Raw genomic sequence first — 19,903 nt, forward strand, 5'->3', positions numbered from 1 at the left:
GAATTATTATGAATTAATTGGAGAAATAACATTGTTAAGTAATAAAATATAAATTGTATAAATAAAAACAAGGTAGCAATTAAAATATGGTCAGCGCACGGAACAAAACAACGGACCGACCCGGTCACTACGCGCAGAGCCAATAGTGATGCGTTTTTGGCGGCGAGGATGTGCTGCCGCCAAAGGATGTTTTCGGGGTACCGAACTGAGCATAGTACCCCGCTTGCCACAAGTTGGTAGTGTGACTAGGGATCGACGATCCAACAGTGTTGTGTTGGAAGTTGTATATATGCGTCTTGCCGTGTAAACTTCGATACCGCGTTTCACGACCGCTTGAAGACTGCATTATTGAATATGGCGCCATCTGTTGCATGTGAGCGGAACTAGGTGGCCAACTAGTTGGGTCCGCTACAGGTTAAGCCGGCCAAGTAGTTAATGCCATCTGCGGCAAATCTACAATAAGTCACATCAAAAAAAATAAAAAAATAAGCATACATACATACGTAACTATCGATGCTTCATGTAGCTGGGGAACTGTCAATAGCCCAGTTGATAGAACGCTTGCTTTCAGCCGTAGTTTCGAATCCATTACAGACCTAAACCAATGATTGTCGAATTTGTTTTTAAATTCATGTTTGGATTATAATTGATTATCACGTGCTCAGAAACCCACATTCCCGCGAAATGCATTTTCGTAGGTATGTGACCAACAATAGCGGCACTTGATGGAAGAAATAGGCATTTTTGTCCTCATTATATCGAGGGCTTCGATCAATAGCTGTACGTTTATCTGCATAGTTAGCATCCGCTTATACTGGTCGAAGACGTGGATATAATACGCGTCACGCGCGGCACGTTAGCTGTGCCGCGGGGGCCGTGGCGGATTAACATGTTTATTGACTGAATTTTAATTAAATATCATAGATGAACTAGATTCGCGATGGCTTTTGATGTGGGCAGAGCACACAAACATAAACGCACGCCTTTTTCCCATCGGGGTAAGCAGAGAGATCCCCACTGGCAACCGAACCCGGGACCTCTGGACCGCGAGCTTTTTAAACCTTTTTTGGGTCCTCGTACCGCCTTCCAACCCAGTAAGGATTAGTAGGCGCGAATTTGCATACGCATATATCGTGTATTGTATAAGTGATACTAATATCAACATAAGATCACGAGTATATCCCAATTGGGGTAGTCAGATCATCCATCGCAAGATGAACTAAGTACCCACACCTCACCAAGCTTTCTGTTAGACCAACGTGATAGGTGAGCCGTATCGCAGTCTGTAATGGTCGAGCTAGTATTAGTGAAAACTGCATTTAATATAAATTAGTAACTCAATGGTGCTAATTCCTGTAAACACGATCTAATTTTATTTTAAGTTATATCTGTCATTTTCTTATCCGCCGAAAAGGAAAGGGACTGGTAATCGACAAGCTTAAAATTTATGGAACACACGTTAATTTTCAGCACAAATTGAAAACAACCGTCTAAAAATTTTACATTGGCCAATAACCCAACATCATTATGTTGACAGCACACGTCAAACGGTTGGCATACCAGCGAGATACCTTTTTGATTCGCCCGGGTTATTCATTCAATTACTCATTCTTTCTCCACGACGATCGGTCCTGTGCTGCTCGCATCCAGTGGCTTCCCGCGACCTTCACCAGATCGTCGGTCCACCTTGTAGCGGGCCTACCCACTGAGCCTTGGGGGAGGCCTATGCCCAGCAGTGGGCGTCGTACGGCTGATGATGATAACTCATTCTGTCTAAAATTAAGAGCTGTCTATCATCCGTCCCTTTCCTTTTCGGCGGATAAGAAAATGACAGGTATAACTTAAAGTAAAATTAGGAGGTCTCTGTAGGAATCGTGGCCATTGGTGCAAGTCCGGGGTTCGAACCGGCGGTCCTCAATTGAGAAGCAAGCCGGAGTACCACAGGACCATAGTGATATTAGCATTATTATACTTATCATCTAAAGGATCAATCTAAAGTAGTCCCTATGCATTGTCTATAGTAAACTCGATGTTGCGTTTTGCGATGTGCGAGCGAGACGACGCTATAGGTTAGAGCAGGACGGCTGTATGTAACCTGACACCGCCACATCTGCGTTCTTAAAAGCGGACAGGGTCGCATTCGGATTATTATTCTTAATTCAGTTTTTTGTAATTTTATTATTTTTGTTTAATTGACTTGATAAAATAAGATATAAGATAATCGTTTATTGTCTAACTGTGTACAATGGGTGTTACATTTTAGAAGGTACCTATCAACAGTTAGCCCTTTTCGGACGTACAATATTAGGAGGTGAAGATTTATTAGGTAATTTAAACTAAACAATAAACTCACTTCGTTAAGCCGAAGTAAAAAAATTCTAACCGCCGAAGTAAAGTCAAAATTCTTTCCTTATTACAGTTCTTCTTAAAATAAGGTTATACAGTTTGTTTCGCTAAAATGGCTTAGGCTGTGTGTGCGGTGCGTGTAGTATGGTCACGAGCATCAATATGTATACACATTGGTACCATGTCACATTAACTTTTTTGACAAATTGAACTGTAAGTCTCACTAAATGTCAAATATGTTAGTGCGACAGAGTCCTAAAGTGGGTACATTATATTGCTCATGACTGTACTTCAACAATCGCAGACCGAGCGCGTTTAACTGCTGCGCCACCGAGCTCCTCATAATAAACACACTAGTTTCAAATTCAATCTAAATGCGTTCCAAAATTATTTTTTTTAATAAGTATAATAGTATTTTATGCAACAGTTGTATAAGAAGGGTCAAAAAATGCGAGTGGCGTGAGTTGCGATGTGAGCCTTGGCGAACATCGCAATAAGAGACGCCACGAGCATTTTTTGACCTAGTTATACAACGTTGCATACAATACTTTTTCTACGACGACGTAATTTTAAATGAAACAAAAATTATACAAAGAAAAATTTTATTTATAAAAATTATTTTCAAACGCGCGGGAAAATGGCGGCAAATGTATACTTTTTTTTTATAGTATATCTATGGCACCAAACAAAGTAAAGGTGCCAGTTTCCAGGTCAAAAAAAAAAAAAAACAACAACAATGCTTTTTTGGCGACATTATAGTACAGTTACACTTTGTAAACAATGCTTTTATAGGCCATAGAGCGTACACTTTTTCAAAGAGTTTAATTATGTATGTACTTATATTAGACTTTTTGGTTATTTAAATGCCAGATTAAAGTAGAGGAGTAGAAAAAATCTTTTTTCTACTCCTCTACTTTAATCTGGCATTTAAATAACCAAAAAGTCTAATATAAGTACATACATAATTAAACTCTTTGAAAAAGTGTACGCTCTATGGCCTATAAAAGCATTGTTTACAAAGTGTAACTGTACTATAATGTCGCCAAAAAAGCATTGTTGTTGTTTTTTTTTTTTTTTTGACCTGGAAACTGGCACCTTTACTTTGTTTGGTGCCATAGATATTCTATAAAAAAAAAGTATACATTTGCCGCCATTTTCCCGCGCGTTGGAAAATAAATTGGAAAATTTTTGTTTCATTTAAAATTACGTCGTCGTAGAAAAAGTATTGTATGCAACGTTGTATAACTAGGTCAAAAAATGCTCGTGGCGTCTCTTATTGCGATGTTCGCCAAGGCTCACATCGCAACTCACGCCACTCGCATTTTTTGACCCTTCTTATACAACTGTTGCATAAAATACTATTTTATAAAGCAAAGGCTCTGTACCCACTCGACCGTTGCGTTCGCTTCATCAATCTTAAACGGGATTAACAGAATTAGGTCTTTGCGTAAAGCACAATGCAGGTAAAAAAAGTACAAACAAAGAATTAATATAGAATGGAAGTTAAGTAGGATCATAGAATAAGGAATCATACTACGTATAGAACGGCAACTCTCCGCGCCTCATCAGCGGCTGAGCTAGGTTTATCTCACCTCTTTCGGTCTTACTTTAGTCTTCAATCGTATGACGTCAGACGTCACACACACAGATGCGCGTGTACGATAACGTCGATGTGTAGTGTCTGTGTAAAACGAGGTGTTTTGTATGAAATGTCCGGGATGTGGTAGGGTGCTGATATTAAGTATAATCAGGTAATTGCTTAGCTGACAATATACCTACCTACCAGTGGCGGCCCCTGGGAAAATATTTAGGTGGTGCAGGACCTCACAGTGGAACTCACAGCCCCTTAAATAACAAAATTTTCGATTAATTTACGGGTTTCAATGTGGCCGCAATCTAACCCGATGAAGTTAGTTTGCGGCCAGGGTGAACCAGTCTTGGTTGATTTTGGCGAACCCCCAATTTCGGCGCCCATATAACGTGGTTAACTATAATTGGTTTCACAAAAATTGTACCTCCTTAATTATACATATAAAAGTACCTAAGTGCGCAATGCAAACAAATGTCAAATAGCAATATTCAAATTCAATTCAAATTCAAAAATATCTTTATTCAGTAGGTAACATAGTTACACTTTGAATCGTCAATTTTACATAACGAACGTCTCATCCGCCTAAAACTACTGCAGCTTCTCACAACCTGTATAGCCGGGGAAAAGAAGCTGCAAGAAAAACCTCGGCACAGGGCCCTAAACGTTCTTTAAAAAAATAAAAATAAACATAAAATATTGGTATACAATTGAGTAATTTAGCTGCCTAATATCAGTTCTCAGACAGTTAATCCCATGCATTCATATCTTCTAAATAATCACTAACTTTATAATAACCTTTTTTGTAAAGTTTTTGTTTAACTACTGTCTTAAAACAGTTGAAAGGCAAATTCTGAATGTCAATGGGAATCTTATTGTAAAAACGTATACATTGCCCCTTAAAAGATTTAGTAATCTTATGTAATCGACTGACTTGTAAAGCAAGTTTATTTTTATTGCTTTCTTAGATGAATTGCTTCGATGTGGCCATTTTAACCCCCCTGTTGTTAACCCGAATATGAAAAAAAAAGTTATCACACAGCAGCCGTTGATTCCGATTATTAAGTAAAGAACACTTCCAAACCGCAGTGGAGCAGAGTGGTGGAGATCCATACCCCCTTTTTGATTGTGAGGCATGTTGATGTGTACCTAATAGAATGTTCTAAATAAAAATTTCCATCGCAAAAAGCGAGGAAAATAGACAAAAACCGCCGAGTCTCGAGGCATGACGGCCGGTGTCGGGTTACTGTTGTAGGGTTCTGTCGACGAGCGCCCGTCAGTTCGTGCCCAAGGCTGATTGGATCAGACAACCTGCTCTATTTATACAGCTTCACGCTCTGTGCTCTGTAGGGGAGGTAGAAGTGTGCAATAATAATAGTAACGTTGTTTAATAATAAAAAAAAAAAAAAAAGTGTGCAATAATAATAATAGTGGGGACGTTAATGGGCTGATGATGAAGACTAACTGAACGCGCTGGTTGGCGGTTCATGTACTTTATGTATGAATTTTCAATAAAATATTTATTCACTTAGATAGAAATCGTTTAATGCTTGAATATATATCAATTACAAGGTCGTTGTTAGGTTAAAATCGCGTAGTATTTCGAGAGCGTCGTTGCGGTCGGGCGTGGCGCGGTGGAGAGAACGTTGTAGCGCGGGGCGCGAACATCCGCTGGTCGGGGGGGGAGGGGCGGAAGCAGTGTTGCCTAGCGTACGGCGCTAACATCGTCGCCCCCGTTGGAAGCGTCCGCTTTCAACAAGCAGATCTTCGATAGAGCTCGTCGCACGATGCCCCTGGCGGTAGCCACGTCAGCGACGCGCGGAATGCCGTCTGCGCCCGGGAAGAGTTGTTGTACACGACCCAAGCGCCACTGGAGTGGTGACGTGTTGTCTTCTTTGATGAGCACCAAGTCACCAGGTCTCAGATCTCTGCAACGAATACGCCATTTAAGCCTTTGTTGCAGCTCGGAGATATATTCGGATTGCCACCGGCGCCAAAAATGTTCTCTAGCTTGCTCGATGCGCTGGTAGCGGTTCAGGCGGGATGCATTTTCGTCTTCTAGAGAAGGCGATAGCAGTGACATTAGTGGTCTGCCTATCAGAAAGTGTCCCGGAGTAAGGGGGGTATAGTCGTTAGGGGATGATGACAAGGGACACAGGGGTCTGCTATTAAGGATTGACTCGACTTGTGCAAAAAGAGTAGACATCTCTTCAAACGTTAGATGAGAATTGCCTAGTATGCGTTTTAAATGGAATTTAGCAGATTTTATTCCGGCCTCTGCAAGTCCATTAAAATTAGGTGCGTAAGCAGGGGAGAAGTGAAAATTTATGTTATGAGTGCTGGCGTCATGCGCAATGAGGTCAGAATTGTTAGATAAAAACGTACCTAGCTCCCTAGCAGTAGCAACAAAATTCCTCCCATTATCACAAAAAATGTCATTCGGCTTACCCCTGCGAGCGATAAACCTACGCAGTGTTAACATGAATGCGTCTCTCGACAATTCACTCACCGCCTCGAGATGGACACACTTGGACCTGAAACATATAAATAGGCATAGATATGCCTTTGTTATCTTACAGCCTCGACCCTTCCTGTCTGTAATCATAAAAGGACCCGCGAAATCAACGGCGACTGTACTAAAGGGTAGTCAGGTGTGATTCGCTGCGCCGGTAAGTTACCCATAATGTTGTGTAGAGGTTGAGCGCTGATACGCCGACACTTGATACAGCTTCTCGCTGTACGACGAGCCAACTCTCTACCACCTAGCGGCCAGATGCGTTCTCGTATGGACGCGAGCAACAATTGTGGTCCCGCGTGCAGCAGCCTGTGGTGTTCTTGTGTAAATAAGAGCTTAGTGAGGTGGTGTTTCGCGTGCAATAAAACTGGGTGCTTCTTCTCGTACTCGTACTGTGAATTGCACAGTCTTCCACCAACTCTGAGCAAGCCCTGGGAATCTAGAAATGGGTTTAATGATACGATACTAGACTTGAGCTTGAGATTGTCTTGTCTTTGTAAAGTCTGTAATTCGTGAGGGAAAGAGTCTTGTTGTGACATTCTAACTAGACATGTGAATGCACCCTCTAACTCATCGACAGTTAGCGAGCCAGTGTGCTTATCATGGGGGTTCTTGCAATTATGTATGAATCGATAAATGTAAGCAATGACTCGTTGTAAGAATTGCAATTTTGAATACCTAGATATATCGATACTAGCCTTGATAGAGTCCGTAACTAGAGTAGTGTGTACCTTTAACTCTGGAAGGTTGTCACACTTGTGAGAATAGAGAGTAGGCCACTCGGATTCAGGCCTAGACAAAAATGATGGACCTTGCCACCATAAGGTGGAGTCTTGAACTTGATGTGGGTCTACGCCGCGGGATGCTAGATCGGCTGGGTTGTGAGCGGTAGGGACGTACCGCCACGATGAAGTACTTGTCATTTCTTGAACCTGCCTAACCCTATTGGAAACCCAGACTTTAAGTCTCGAGGGTTCGGTGGCGATCCACCCTAGCACGACGCTGGAGTCCGTCCACAGGTAAGACTTGCTTATCTGCCGGCGGAGGGCGCTCTTTACAGCGCACAGCAGGCGGGCCGCGAGTAGCGCGCCGCACAGCTCCAGGCGCGGGATGGTGAGAGCCGCCTTAGACGGTGCTACGCGTGCCTTAGCACAGTAGAGAAGAATGCTCGTGTTTCCTGCTTGATCGATAGACTTGACGTAGATGCAAGCACCGTAGGCAGCCTGGGAAGCGTCACTGAAGGCGTGAAGCTCGACTGAAACAGGTAAGTCTCTAATTACATTTCTTGGAATAGTAATGTGTGAAATAAATGATAGGTTATCAATGAATCGTTTCCATGACCTTTGTATGTCGGAAGGAACAACTGAATCCCATTCAATCTTGCTAGCCCAAAGTCTTTGCATTAAGATCTTTGGTTTTATAGTACATAGACTAAGTAGACCTAGAGGATCAAAAATTTGAAATGTTTGAGACAATATAGAGCGTTTTGTTGTAACATTGGATTCTCGACCTTGTACAGACATTGGAAATTGTAGAGTGTCTGTATCAGGGTTCCAGTTAAGTCCCAAGGTGTCATATGTCTGGCTGAGAGTTAAATTGTCATGAGAACTAGCTAGCGTATTTTGCAACACACCCCTAGAATTCGATCTGAACTTGCGTAAGTTAAAACAACCCGATGACAGGGCTCGGACCACAGAATCTTGTATGTAGAGCAGTTCTTGTTCAGTTTGAGCCCCTGTAATCAAATCATCAACATAGAAATCATTTTGTAAAATAGTTTTAATTAATGGATCATAACTCTCTTCGCCCAACTGCCATATGCACCTTGTACTTAAGTAACTTGCACTAGCGAAGCCATAGGTTACTGTATTTAACCTATATGTTTTCAATGGACTAGAAGGGTCGCTTCTCCACAGTATCAACTGTAAGTCGCGATCACAATCATCTACTTGTACCTGTCTATACATTTTTTCAATGTCGCCCGTCATGACGTAATTGTATTCCCTGAATCGAACTAGAATATTAAAAAGGGAATCTTGAATATTAGGACCGATCATTTGAAGGTCATTGATGGAAAAGCCTGACGACGTACGACATGAGGCGTCATAGACAACTCGCAGCTTGGTGGACTCGGATTTCTCTCGCATCACCGCGTGATGAGGAATAAAATAAGAAACTGGTGGCTTGAATAGACTGGATTCGGACATGTGTCCTAAGTCTTCATATTCCTTCATAAAGTCGGAATACATAGACTTTAACTGGGCATGGCGTTCAAAACGCTTTTCTAGATTGAGAAATCGCTTCTTAGCGACACTGTAAGAGTCTCCGAGACAGTCGGGAGTGGTTACTAGTGGTAATCGGACAGAGAACCTACCATCTTCTAAACGGGTGGTGTGTGTCATGAAATGTGTCTCGCATGGGTTCCCTGCATCGACTCCCGCCTCCGAAGCCTTCTGCGACGTCGGAAGCTCCTCTAGCTCCCAGAACCTGCTCAGTTTGGTGTGCAGACTCTCCAGTGCTGAAAAATTACATTGAATACTTGTGTTAGAATTGTCCACTTGTAAATTACTTGTTTGTTTGTCACGTATATGACCTGCTAAGAACCAGCCTAACTTGGACTCTCGCAGAGTGGGTAAATTAGCACCCAACGACTGCTGTCGTGGGCCTATAAGATCCCAAAATAGATCCGCGCCTATAAGCATGTCCACCTTGCTTGGGACATTGAAACTGGGATCAGCTAAGCTGATGTTACTAGGGAAGCTAAATTGTTTCATGTTTATAGGGCGCCTAGGTAATGTGGCTGTGATCTCAGGCAATACGAGACATGACAATGTGACACTAAATGGATTGCATCTAGACTTGACAGTAACAGTGCCCCTCTCCGGAGCAAAATTAAGAGAAGAATTACCAATACCTACTATAGTAGTGGCATCTAGCACTTGTGTATCTAGTTGAAGCCGTTGCTTCAAATCACTTGTAATAAATGAAGACATGCTTCCGCAGTCTAACAGTACCTTTACTGTTTCCACTTGATTATTATCTGGATTGACAATGTCCACTAGTGCTGTAGAAAGAACAACCTGGCTAGTGGAAGTGACAGACATAGAAATAGAACTTGTACTTGCATCACTTGTGACTGAATTGGGAGTACTTGTACTTGTGGTACTTGTAGGGATGACATTGTCAATACTAGGAGTGGCTGTGATGGTCTGTGTGTGTGGCTTATGAAGCATTGTGTTGTGACGTGCATTGCAAATACGACAGCTACTTAACCTGCAAGCGCCTGCAATATGGCCGCTCCGCAGACAGTTCAGACAGAGCTTCAGTGAACTAGCCTTTTGTATCCGCTCCTCGATGCTCATGGACAGGAACGCTGGACAGTCGTATATTCTATGCTTGCCCTTGCAGACGAAACAATGCAGACCTCGATTGACTTGTTCGAAATTTACTGGATTAGCTGAAATGACATTCACAGATTTGTTAGCCCTTTGATACTTGTTATGTGTATTATTGTTGCCACTCGAGACTTGTTTATCTTGTTTAGATCTTTGTACTGACTCTAGAACGTCTGCTCGACCCTTGAGGAACTTGAAGAAATCATCAAGAGACGGCATTTCCTTACTAGAACTTGACCTATGCTCCTCCCATTTCAAACTTGTAATATTATCTAGTTTAGAGGACATAATATGGATGATTAATGTGTCCCACTGATCTGTGGGCTGCCCAAGGTTATTTAAAGCACGTAAATTTTTAGTTACGTGGTCCACTAGAAACCTGAGTGACTTGTCAGATTCGCGTGAGATAGGATCAATTTTAAACAAGGAATTTAAGTGATTAGTTGTCAATTGGCGTTTGTTGTTATATCGCTCGCAAAGTAAGTCCCATGCTTCACTATAATTCTTATCAGAAACTTCTAGATTTGAAATGACACGCGCAGCTTCCCCTTGCAGATACGAGCATAAATAATGAAACTTGTTGATCGGCTTAATCCGCGTATTGTTATGAATTAACGACTCGAATGTGTCACGAAATTCAAGCCATTTGAAATACGTACCATCAAAGTTTGAGATTTGAATGACTGGAAGACGGAAACCAAGGTCTTGCTGACCTCCGCAGCTATGAGCGCATTGTGAATCATTGGGAGTGTATGTTGCACTCTCACGCTCTGCCTGTCCACTCGTTTCGGCAAGGGAAATTGTGCCTAACTTGACCTTAGCGAATGCTATGTTGCTATGAAAACTGTCCTCTATTTCCTCACGTTCTTGCAACTCGTCATCCAAATTATCCTCGTTATAGACTTCAATACGTGATTGTAAGTCGTCAAAACTATCAAACATCACAGTAAACTTCTCGAGCTTCGTGCATAACTGGCTGCGATCCTGAACTGATAGGTCTCCAGCCGGTAAAGAATTTAAATACTTGCTAAACTTCGTAATTCTGCCCTTTACAGAGCGACGCTTCACTGTTAACTCGTTTAACTCTTTGTTTACTTCGACACTCATGATTATAAAATTGTAATAACTAGCTACAAATATCACCTTTTAACTTCACTACACGTTATGCACAAAACTCTGTAGAAAATCACTGTAATTTCAATAATATTTCACTCGAAAATACGAAACGAACTATCGTTTACTAGAATTAGAAGAAAAAATAAGGTAATGACAAAATGGCCGCCGGCGTGGACGCCGGTATATCTAGACTCCTCACACTCGTGGAGTTAGCTATAGCTTCCTTTCACTCACTCTTACTATATCATTCGATTGTTCGTTCGTTCACTCGCTCGCTAGACTTGAAAATGGAAGTCAATTGAATTATTCAATTATAAACTAAAACCTCGATTGTTTTATGACACTTGTATGAATCTTGAAAATAGTTATTTGGATTATTTGGAATCCCTACGTAGTTTAAACTCGTAAAAACTTACGTAAAACTTGAACTTGTATGACAATCCTTATCAGATAAGCGTATGTACGCACCTAATTTCACTAGACTTGCCTAGGATCACGTACTTAACTAGACTTGTAATAAGGATGCACTAGAACTAGACTTGTGATTAATTAGTAATTACCTAGATAGGCATATAAGCACTTGTATTGCATACTCGACAATAACAAGAGAAACTAGACTTGAAAATTAGAAATATTTGGTCACTTGTATTGCATACTAGACAATAATAAGAGAACCTAACTAGAACTAGGAATACTAGCTTGTGCCTACTGCATAACTAGACAGTAGGCTATACTTGATCTTGTCTATACTGTATAGCTTGACAGTAATAAACGAAACTTGGTCTAAAACACTGGATTGCCCTGCATGACTAGACAGTGGCAATTGAACCTGAGCTGCATACTAGACAGTAGGTATTCAATAATAATTGGCCCTAATCAATGAGCGTGCGAAATCGAAACTAGACTTGCAATTATAAAATGATTACGCACAACTTTTGATAGGGAATACTAGACTTGACTTGTTAATAGAAGGAAAAGAAATAGAAAACTAGAGATATTAGTTTGAACGATAGGGACACTAGAAATGCCTATTCTGTTCGCACAAGTAAAGACGGAAACTAGGATAGAAAGATAGGAAATAAAAGGATGGGCTCACGTTCCTTGGCATTCCACTATGTACCACGGCGCCTCCTCCCGACGTTCTTCGCCTTCGCTCGCTCGCTCGCTGTTCCTTGTCTCGACGCCCGTGTAGGCCGCGACGTGCTGAGCCGAGCTGGATGTGATGACCTGCCACCGACGCGGCGCTCCGCTGCCGATGACCTGGGACCTGGTATCTTGTACTGGTTGATGCTAGACGTATGTAGACCGACTGGGAAGGCGTCTAGACACGTGGTTTTCTTCTTGAAGTGGAATCTAATTGTGCCTCTGGCGCAGCTGCAGACAATTTCTTGCAGATGCGTGGCTCTCGCGTGGCGTCCTCTTCTTGTAACACGTGGCGCCGCTATGTGTGCGTCCACGTGGCTTCTGCTCTCCACCGCTTACTTGTGAAACTCGAATTGCTGGATATCTTGACTTGCCCGCGACCAACTGCTTGACGCTCGTGGCTTGTAATATGTAGCCTTCCGAAGATTGCCCTCTTGGCGTGACTCGTGCAGGTCTCGTGCAGTTTACGGTCGCCAACATGAACGCGCTGGTTGGCGGTTCATGTACTTTATGTATGAATTTTCAATAAAATATTTATTCACTTAGATAGAAATCGTTTAATGCTTGAATATATATCAATTACAAGGTCGTTGTTAGGTTAAAATCGCGTAGTATTTCGAGAGCGTCGTTGCGGTCGGGCGTGGCGCGGTGGAGAGAACGTTGTAGCGCGGGGCGCGAACATCCGCTGGTCGGGGGGGGAGGGGCGGAAGCAGTGTTGCCTAGCGTACGGCGCTAACACTAACATATTTTAAGCATAGACATGATCATCATCAATTTAAGAGCCACGCTCTTGTCGGTGCAGCATTTTCCATGCTACTTTTTTAGGGAAAAATAGGGCAGTGATTTCCCTCTTGCCTTCCATCTCGCATTACTCTGTCTGACGCGAGTGGATAGACATGATCAGGTAGCTAATATTATCCACCAAAAGCTTGCAATAAAATATATAAAGGGAGTTAAATTCTCTGCCGTCTTTTGTATTTCCGAATGCAAGAAATAAAAGATATTTATTCGGCATATTTAAGATTAATTCATATAACATCATCATCATCAAGGTAATTAAATTACTTAATAATTATTCATCATCATCATCATGTCGTCCAAACCGGCGACTCCTAAATATCTATCCCGGGACGTTATATTAATGCCGAAACGACTTTAGCTCAGCAAATGTCACGGCCTAGCTGTAGCTAACCAGGCCGTATATAACCAGGGTGCTTTCAAGGCCAGAGTGAACAGGCACCTTCTGGGCGAGCTCGCCTCATCCTAGGCCTCGTCAATGCCTTCGGGCAAGTCTGGGGCCAAGAGCAAACCCATCAAAAGTAAAAAGAAATAATAATAATTTGACAATAAACCCACATACACCCAATAAAGCCTGGAACCTGTTCTTGAATCTACCACTTATAAACTATATTTTGACAAAGTGATATTTACGGATAAAATCATTAATTATAACCGGCCATTTTTTTTGGTGACATATCGTCACTGGAAAGGCAAAATTACGTAAGCGCCAAAAGGCCATTTTGAGAAAAATCTATTGAAAGTCTTTTTTCGTCTTTTTATCATAATTTTTTATCCATTTATCTAATTTAAACGACATCAACGGAATAGTACGCTATTTTTTCATTTTCAATGTCTACCAATACCTAATTATAACATTGACTTCTATTTTACGATATTTTGGCGTTTACGTAATTTTACCTTTCCAGTGACGATATCATTACGAACATTATGAACATTTCATAAACACAAATAAAAAAAATGCATTATGTTAACGACTTTTAGCCAACTCATATTTGTAGCACCATTTTTCTCAGCAGCTACGTACGAGTTTCGCGCCTTCCAACCTTTCCACAGCAGTCCAATCATATTTTCCTTCTTCTGATATTGCATCCTTAACCTGACAAGTGACTACAACAAGAAAAAGCATGCGACTCTTTCTCGCCGCGACAGAGATCGTCTGTCTCTTTCTGTGCAGTACTGTGAGAGAGTGACGGGTGACGTATGTCGAGGCGAGAAAGAGGCGCGTGCTTTCGGTGCTAGGCCCGCAGAAATACTTATAAAGTTTACATTTTCTAATGGTTGGGACCATATTCATTTTAGGTACCTGGGTACTTTACACTTCACACGTTCACACGTTCATAATAGCGTGAATTTATTTGAAAAGAAGCGTTTACAAGATCTCGACGCAAAGCGCCAGATACGGAAGACTCGACCGAAACCCTCCTATAACTACACACTCAATTCATCAGGCAAGCTTTATTGTGTGCCGTGTGACCGGACCTTCAAGTCGAAGTTCGGTTTCGCCAGCCACATCAGAGCCCACCACAACAACGACCCGGTATAGATATTTAGGAGTCGGCGTCGCCGAATACGGTTTGGATGACATGATGATGATGATGATGACTTTACACTTATGAGTCTTTCAAATTACAAACAGACATTCCAATATTATTTCTTAGAAAGAGTTTATCTTTAGGTAAAGCCTTTGTAAAAATATCAGCATCCTGATTATTAGTGTGTACATAGTTCAAACTCATAATCTAATCTAATTTATATTATTATATAAAAGGAGAAACTGACTGACTGACATATCAACCTAAACGGCTAAACGTAGGCACTTGAAATTTGGAAGGAACATAGCGTAGGTACCGTAGAGGTGCACTAAGAAAGGAATTCCCGGAATTCCCATAGGAACGGGAATTAGCGGGAAAATCCTTTTGTATGAAAAATCTAAACCGCTTAAGTTAGACGCTTGAAATTTGGCATGCAGGTACCTTAGTAAACTTAAAGCTTAGTTGCAACAGGATATTGCAAAATTCCCACGGGAACGGGAGTTAGCGGGAAAAAAGTTAATATAAGTTAAAACTTAATATAAGTTAAATAAGTTAGATGCTTGAAATTTGACATGCACTCCCCACACACAAAGGTCTCTCTTTTATAACACGCCACGCGGACGAAGTCGCGGGCAAAAGCTAGTATCTCATAGTTTTATTCCACTAGTGCAACAATTTTTATGTAAGTATGCTTCTGCCATTGCATTGTATTTTGGAATAATTATGTCCTTACCCGATGAGAATTATGGTGACTTGAATAAAAAGGTGCTCTATTCTATTTTAATCGCTATACACGTAGACAAAAACATCGTGCTATGATGCGTGATCGTGGGTATCAAGTTACTGTTGTGTTACCATCAGTGTCTTCAAGGCTCATTGGGCAACAGTGCCTACCAATTTTGTTTAAATTCTGACAAAGGATGGGACCGATTGTTAGGAATTTTCTTAGGTTTTGGGTTAGGCAAAAAAGTCGGGTGTTTCCATTAGGCACCCATTCCAATACGCCCCCGTCCAGCACGCTCCCACATTTGAAAATTTGTTTTTCCACTACGCTCCCATTCCAATAGGTACGCTCCCACTTTTGTGTCTTCTTTTTATCGTACGGGTTCTGAGATGGATTACCAACCTCATCAACCCTGGGTGTCAGGGTTATTACTGAGGTTATTACTCATGTAACGACTACATACTTACATCAGTTAGTAATAACCGGGATCAACAGCTTAACGTGCCTTCCGAAGCACGTTACTGTCAAAGTCACTGTGGTTCTGTGGTTCACCGGCTTGTTTCTCAAACGGGGAGCACTAGTTCGAATCCCGGTACTGGACTTGCACCAATGACTTACATAAATACATTCATAAACAACCTATATACTGGACACAGGCCTCCCCTCAATCAACCGGAGGGGGTATGGAGCATACTCCGCTGCTCCAATGCGGGTTGGTGGAGGTGTTTTTACGGCTAATACCCGAGACCAACGGCTTAACGTGCCCTCCGAAGCACGGAATCATCTTATTTTTTCGGGCAATCAGGTGATTCAAGCCTAAAAAGTCCTTACCAAACAAAGGACAGTCTTACAAAGTGATTTTGACAATGTCCCCATCGCGAATCGAACCCGGACCTCCAGATGGTGAGCCTAACGCTCTAACCACTAGACCACGGAGGCTGTTAACTTCATTACTTTTTATAATTAATATTTTTTTTCTTTCATTCCAGCGGCGGCACAGGAGACAAGCAACTGGACTCTTCAACAGACGACGACAGCGACGCGGCGCCCGCGCAACTGCAGCACCCCCCTCACGCGCTACCCCCCCAGCCGCTCTACCCCCTCTACGAACACCCCCTCGCCCATCTACAGTACCACCACTCGTGACCGTACTAAGTATAAAGAATATGTCGTGTCAATGGTTCAGATTCAGGTAATGACATGAACAGCTTTGGTATTCAGACGGATGGGTGGGAGAAGCGCGCCGAAATGAGACCTGAATGGCGCCATGATATTAACGTCGGGACTTCAAGACATGACGATGACTGGCTGGAAAACCTGAAGCAAAAAAGTCTTCGTCATGCTTTACCACCTCCTGAGGAGTCGCGTTTTGTGTACGAACGATGTGGCAAGAAATGCCGAGCTGCTATAGGGCTCTATAGCCATCGGCGGCGCTGCGGGAACCCGTAGACTCACAAGTGCTGCAACAATCATCTACGATAGATGCTGTGGTCAATCATGAACTTGGTCTTCTTTTTGCTATTAATGTAAAAAACTGGGGGTCTAAAAAGGCCCCTCACCGCACTCCCCCCAGCGCACTTTTTATCTGTCAAAATCAGCCTAGAAGATATTGGTGCTAATTCCTGTAAATACCATCTGATTTTATTTTAAGTTATATCTGTCATTTTCTTATCCGCCGAAAAGTAAAGGGACGGGTAATCGACAAGCATAAAATTTATGGAACACACGTCAATTTTAAGCACAAATCTAAAACAACCGTCTAAAAAATTTACACTGTCCAATAACCCGACAGAATTAAGTTGACAGCACACGTCAAACGGTTTGCATACCAGCGAGATACCTTTTTGATTCGTCCGGGTTATTCATTAATTTACTCATTCTTCCTTAAATTAAGAGCTGTCAATCATCCATCCCTTTCCTTTTCGGCGGATAAGAAAATGACAGGTATAACTTAAAGTAAAATTAGGAGGTGTCTGCAGGAATTGGGGCCATTGTAACACTACGCTGTTTGAAATGGTATAGGATTTAAGAACGATTATGAAAGTCATATTTTAAGTTCATACCTAAAGTTACTATAAAGGTCGGTGCTCACTACACCGTATCATACTAGGACGGTGCTAGAACCGTGTCAGGCACGGACCGGCGCGTGCGCGAGGCTACTATGCCCACTGCAAAGGAGCTACACCGTTCTATCCCCGTATAACGGCCTCCGTGGTCCAGTGGTTGAGCGTTGGGCTCACGATCCGGAGGTCCCGGGTTCGAATCCCTGACATATCACATAAATCACTTTGTGATCCTTACTTTAATTAGGACATTACAGGCTGATCACCTGATTGTCCAAAAAGTAAGATCCGTGCTTCGGAAGGCACGTTAAGCCGTTGATCCCGGTTACTACTTACTGATGTAAGTAAGTAGTCGTTACATGAGCCATGATCTTTGGCGGCTCAATAATAACCCTGACACCAGGGTTGATGAGGTTAATTCTCCTTACAACCCACACGATAGAAGAAGATTCCCGTCTGTATCGGGAATTCTGTCGATGACGGAATGGTATAGTTGGCGTTGCACCATACTAATTAGAATAGAATAGAAATAGTTTATTATAAAAGGGCGCCACACACAAAAAAAAAGACAACATCATCATATCAAATTTCCACTAAAACAATTACAAAAAAGCAAGACAGATGTTTGTCGAAATGATCATAAGGTGGTGGTGGACGTCTTGAGATAAAAGGGCCTCACTCAGCACAAGTCGCGGCGTGTACCACGACGCTGATATTATGTGGACCCTGTTGGGTGACGCACGAACATCGTGTTCCATTAACACGTGTTAATGGTGTACATAATTCATACAAAGAATTATGTACACCATTGTTTTGCCTGTGCCAGGACGGATACGGTTCTACTATGATACGGTGTAGTGGGCACGGACCTTTACTCCTTATTTTAAATTGTCTTCGTAAAACAGCAGCATTATAATATTACGTAATTACTTATATGAAAATAATCCTATATAGATATTAAATAATTTAGAAAAGGAGCTTAAAATTGTAAAAAATATCGTAATATTTAATTATAAAGATAGAATATTTTGACCATGTGATCTAAATACTGGCTTCCTTATACTACACTTAGGATAATTTGATACTTGTATTTAATTATAAATAATGTGTTGTAAATCGTATTTAAATATTGTATTTTAATTTAAAAATATATTAAACGATTTAAATTTTAACCAGAATAACTGCCATTTGTCATTTTCGTTTGGAAAAAAATGCATTTTTGATTGTTTTGTAAGGAATTTTTTTTCTCCACTTTGCATTTTTTGACTTGTATAAAAAGATTTTAAAATAATATCAAACCCACACTTTTTAACTGAGTATACTTAGTAATCAATATATTTATAAGAAAGTAATACTTAGATATCGACAAATCAAATACATTTTCTTTATAATAATTATTGAAAAGCTTCTTGTCAAACAGTACAAATGACCGTTTTGAAAAGAAACATATAATACTCCAAATATCAAGCAATTTTATATATTATATGCTTCTGCCATTACATTATATTTTTGAACAATAATGCAACCCGGGCATTGAAAAAATAGGTAATTATCACGTTAAATCTGAACAGCGCCATCTATCGTTTGGGGAACCTCGATTGGAAAGTCCCTCGTTGCATTTCTATTCAAATTTTTTTACTCGATCTTGGCAAAAAATGGGACCACATTTTTTACCTGGATTAATAATAATAACTTTATTGCAAAAACACATTACAATGATATTTTTGTTAAAATTTATAGAATATTATGGATGATTATCAAAATACACACATATGTATGTATGTGTATCAAAATGTGCCAAGTTTGGTGGCGAACTGTCATTTTTCGTGAAAATTGGTTCCGACATGAAAAACGATCCTTTTTCATGTAGGAACCGAGGATCCTTTTGGATCTTTTTCATGTCGGAACCCAATTATTCACAAAAAAATACTATGAAATTTCGCCACCAATCTTGAAATTTTGATATTCACCTTTATGCGCAATTTTACAATTTACTTAAGTAAAAAAGCGGCAGTTCAACAGGGGTCCCCAAACTAGGCTGTGCCTGTATCTTTGAAACTAACTTGTCAGTTGCGAGGTTTTGTTGCGATTTTTCAGATAGGCGCTTTCGTGGTTTTCATATGGCGAAAGTTTGCAGCTGCATTAAAATGCGAAACTAGGTACATAAAGACAGCCATTTTGTCACTTATTTATTAATTCTAGTTTTAAATACAATTAATTTATTACAAGCGTGTCTCTTTATGTAAAAATAGTGTTAACTAAGATACTCGCATGTTTAATTCGTAGCATTTTTAAACAGAAGTGTGTTGTTAAATTAATATTGTCGTTTTATTTCCAATACCCAGTCATCATGAGTCATTGAGCAATGTGTTCTGCCAGTATTCGCATACGGAGCCGAGACCATGACCCTAACCGAGAAATCCGCAGAGAATCTCCGTGATGCTCAAAGAGCAATGTAAAGAGCTGTGCTCGGTATTTCCTTACGTGACCGGAAGAGAAATACTTGGGTTCGACCTCGTTCGATCGACGGCGTACCCGTCATACAAAGATTTTTGTTACCCCTTTACATTCCCCTAATTATGACAAAAATTCCGTTATTAGTCGAATGATTTTAACCTACAACAATCAGTTCACAGATATCGACCTATTTTCTATCAGTAAATTTGGGCTAAAGTCGCAA

At 41.1% G+C, this 19,903-nt stretch overlaps 2 protein-coding genes across 3 annotated transcripts in view; one reads left to right on the plus strand and one right to left on the minus strand.

The window, feature by feature from the left end:
* The window catches only part of LOC126378182 (homeobox protein SIX2-like), a 43,696-nt gene extending 24,155 nt beyond the window's left edge, over window positions 1–19,541 (plus strand). Inside the window, exon 7 of the mRNA XM_050026384.1 lies at window positions 16,150–19,541. Coding sequence (XP_049882341.1) covers window positions 16,150–16,306 — 157 coding nt within the window. The 3' untranslated portion in view covers window positions 16,307–19,541. The remainder of the gene's footprint in view (window positions 1–16,149) is intronic.
* On the minus strand, window positions 5,454–11,187 carry LOC126378075 (uncharacterized). 2 transcript variants are annotated; one of them, XM_050026213.1, is made up of 2 exons: window positions 9,723–11,187; window positions 5,454–5,862 (listed from the first exon to the last, which is right to left on the minus strand). In XM_050026213.1, exons 1-2 carry the CDS (start codon window positions 10,949–10,951, stop codon window positions 5,640–5,642), a joined length of 1,452 nt encoding a protein of 483 aa, XP_049882170.1. In that variant the 5' UTR covers window positions 10,952–11,187; the 3' UTR covers window positions 5,454–5,639. The 2 variants fall into 2 exon arrangements, with proteins under 2 accessions (XP_049882170.1, XP_049882169.1); XM_050026212.1 differs by having other exon boundaries at window positions 5,454–6,468.
* Window positions 19,542–19,903: the final 362 nt, after the last annotated feature.

The sequence above is a fragment of the Pectinophora gossypiella genome, chromosome 25, assembly GCF_024362695.1.
Source record: "Pectinophora gossypiella chromosome 25, ilPecGoss1.1, whole genome shotgun sequence".
Classification (NCBI taxonomy): Eukaryota; Metazoa; Arthropoda; class Insecta; order Lepidoptera; family Gelechiidae; genus Pectinophora; species Pectinophora gossypiella.

Excerpts from the sequence above, each read along its gene's own strand:
- LOC126378075 (XM_050026212.1), bottom strand. The coding sequence starts at position 10,951 with ATGAGTGTCGAAGTAAACAAAGAGTTAAACGAGTTAACAGTGAAGCGT. Across the intron at positions 6,469-9,722 it reads CATATTGCAGGCGCTTGCAG|GTCCAAGTGTGTCCATCTCG; the intron begins GTTAAGTAGCTG and ends TATATGTTTCAG.